The 2,057-nt window shown below is 56.5% G+C and overlaps 1 protein-coding gene across 1 annotated transcript; it reads left to right on the top strand.

The window, feature by feature from the left end:
* Positions 1 to 90: 90 nt before the first annotated feature.
* PPTG_18292 (hypothetical protein) lies at positions 91 to 1,561 on the top strand (the record flags this gene model as incomplete). Its single annotated transcript, XM_008916348.1, has 1 exon — positions 91 to 1,561. The coding sequence occupies one exon, from the start codon at positions 91 to 93 to the stop codon at positions 1,363 to 1,365; it is 1,275 nt and encodes a 424-aa protein (XP_008914596.1). The 3' UTR covers positions 1,366 to 1,561.
* Positions 1,562 to 2,057: the final 496 nt, after the last annotated feature.

The following is a 2,057-nucleotide window of genomic DNA, read 5'->3' as shown; positions in this document are numbered from 1 at the left end:
CCGTCAAAGGAGGGCGACGCTGTAGGCGCAGGACTCTATAACTCGTACACACAGGTGATCTGGGCCTCGACAACTGGTGTGGGATGCGCCATGTCCAGTTGCTCCGACGGATCGATGGTGGCGTGTGAATACTCCCCGGCCGGCAACGACGGCAAGTCGGCGTGGTTCGTTCACTACGCCCAGGCGACGCAGTGTCCGACCGGTACCACAGCTCAGCTTGGTCTGTGTGTTGTGGAAGGAGACTCGAAAAACGACCTGATTGCGCCGATCCCGGACGGCAAATGGACGTACGAGGTGTACCCGACGTTCGTTGCTGACATCATGTCCACGATCCTGAAGGCAGCGAAGGCGAGAGATACTCCTGGAAACGCACCCGCGACTACGAGCTCCCCGGATGGATCAGCGATGTACGAGACGACCCCGGAGGAATCCAGCGCAGACACCGAACAGACCACGAGTTCGCTCGAGGCGGAGACGTCGTCGGGCTCTACAACTGATGAAACCAGCTCGTCAATGCTTGGCGGTAGCTTGGGTGTTTCAGAGTCCTCTGGTGACGATTTATTGACTGAGTCGTCTGGGGAAACAGCCTCGTCCTCGCTCGAAGACACCGCCTCCACTTCGGCATCGACTTCGGAGTCTTCGACCGATTTGTATGGCGAAACTCCTAGCAGCGGTTCCTCGGAGGATACGCCGTTGCAGGTCGAGTCTTGCTCCGGATCATCTCCTGGAACCTCTGAAGAGACCGCATCTTCAGAGCTTGGCGGTGGATCCGAGGTGTCTCCCACTTCGGGATCGGCAGACACGACGTACGCTTCAAGCTCGATGACCGAATCGTCTTCGAGTGAAAGCTTGGCCTCCTCGGGCCTCTCCGATGAGACCAGCTCGTCGCTGCTTGGTGGATCCGCTGAGGCGACCTCATCCGGCGAGACGAGCTCTGGGTCCTCGCCAGAGTCGGCAACCGACGATGAGGAACCGGGTACAGTGAAGCCCAGCTCAGCCACGGGATCGTCTTTCAGGAACCAGGAATCGACGCCGTCATCGGGATCGGCGACGACCAGCTCGGGCAGCACCCCCAGCACGGATTCGACCAAGCAGGAGGACTCGACTAAACAGGAGGAGGACTCAACTAAACAGGAAAGCAGCAAGCCGGCATCCTCGGCTACGGGCCCGACGACTGCAGTCTCGGCCAAGAACGAGTCAAGTGTCGCTACTGCCGCGGGTGCTGCGATCTCTCCAGCAGGTATCGCCGGTATTATCGTGCTGGGAGTCGTGGCTGTGGCCGCATTGGCAGTATTCGTAAGCTACCGCAAGAACCAGCAACGGCAGCGGGACATCATGCGCGACGGCGGTATCCAAGTCATTTAAGTCCCAGGCAAATTCCAAGAAGCTCGTAATAGATCGAGCCAACGTGATGAAGCGTACGCGGTGTGCGTCGTCGCAGGTGAAAGACAGAGTGAGAGATACAATAGCGCGGCGAGGCCACCAAATGTGAGCATAAAGTCAATCGAATCCGGTTTAGTTTTATCTGATCCTCCCGCTTCGCAAAGCGCAAAGCCTCGGCATGATCGAGTTTAAGAGCGTGCACTTTGATCACCAACGATGATTCCCCGTTGAGACTCAAAAGGGGGTGCTCTTGGAAGTGCTGCTAACTCTTAAGCTGGTACATGTAGGTGCATGCTTGAACAGACAATGGCAGTAGACCTACACTTTCGACTGCATTGTTTTCCGTGTGAATATGGTAGTGTTCAGGGCAGTGAATGCCTGCAATTTTGCAGTGCAAATGACAATTCGGTGCTTACGGCACGAAGAGAATGAAAAGTATTCATGTACTGGGGAGAAGTGAAGGTGATGTTGAGCTTGTCGTGCCCACGTCTTTCGTGGCGCCATGGCTCCGATGCTGAGATATCGGACTTGAATGTTCAGACGTTCGGTGAGGCGGGGTAACGTTCGGTGCCCCACGCCTTTAGTCGCGCTCTTGAGAATGCAGAAGCGTTCCAGTGCCATGAACTGTCGGTGGCGATCCGATGGCGACGATGACCGGTCGATAAATCAAAACG

The sequence above is a fragment of the Phytophthora parasitica genome (genome assembly GCF_000247585.1).
Source record: "Phytophthora parasitica INRA-310 unplaced genomic scaffold supercont2.82, whole genome shotgun sequence".
NCBI lineage: Eukaryota > Oomycota > Peronosporomycetes > Peronosporales > Peronosporaceae > Phytophthora > Phytophthora nicotianae.
Note: the sequence above shows the minus strand (reverse complement) of the source record. Positions and strands in the feature narration are given on the sequence as shown.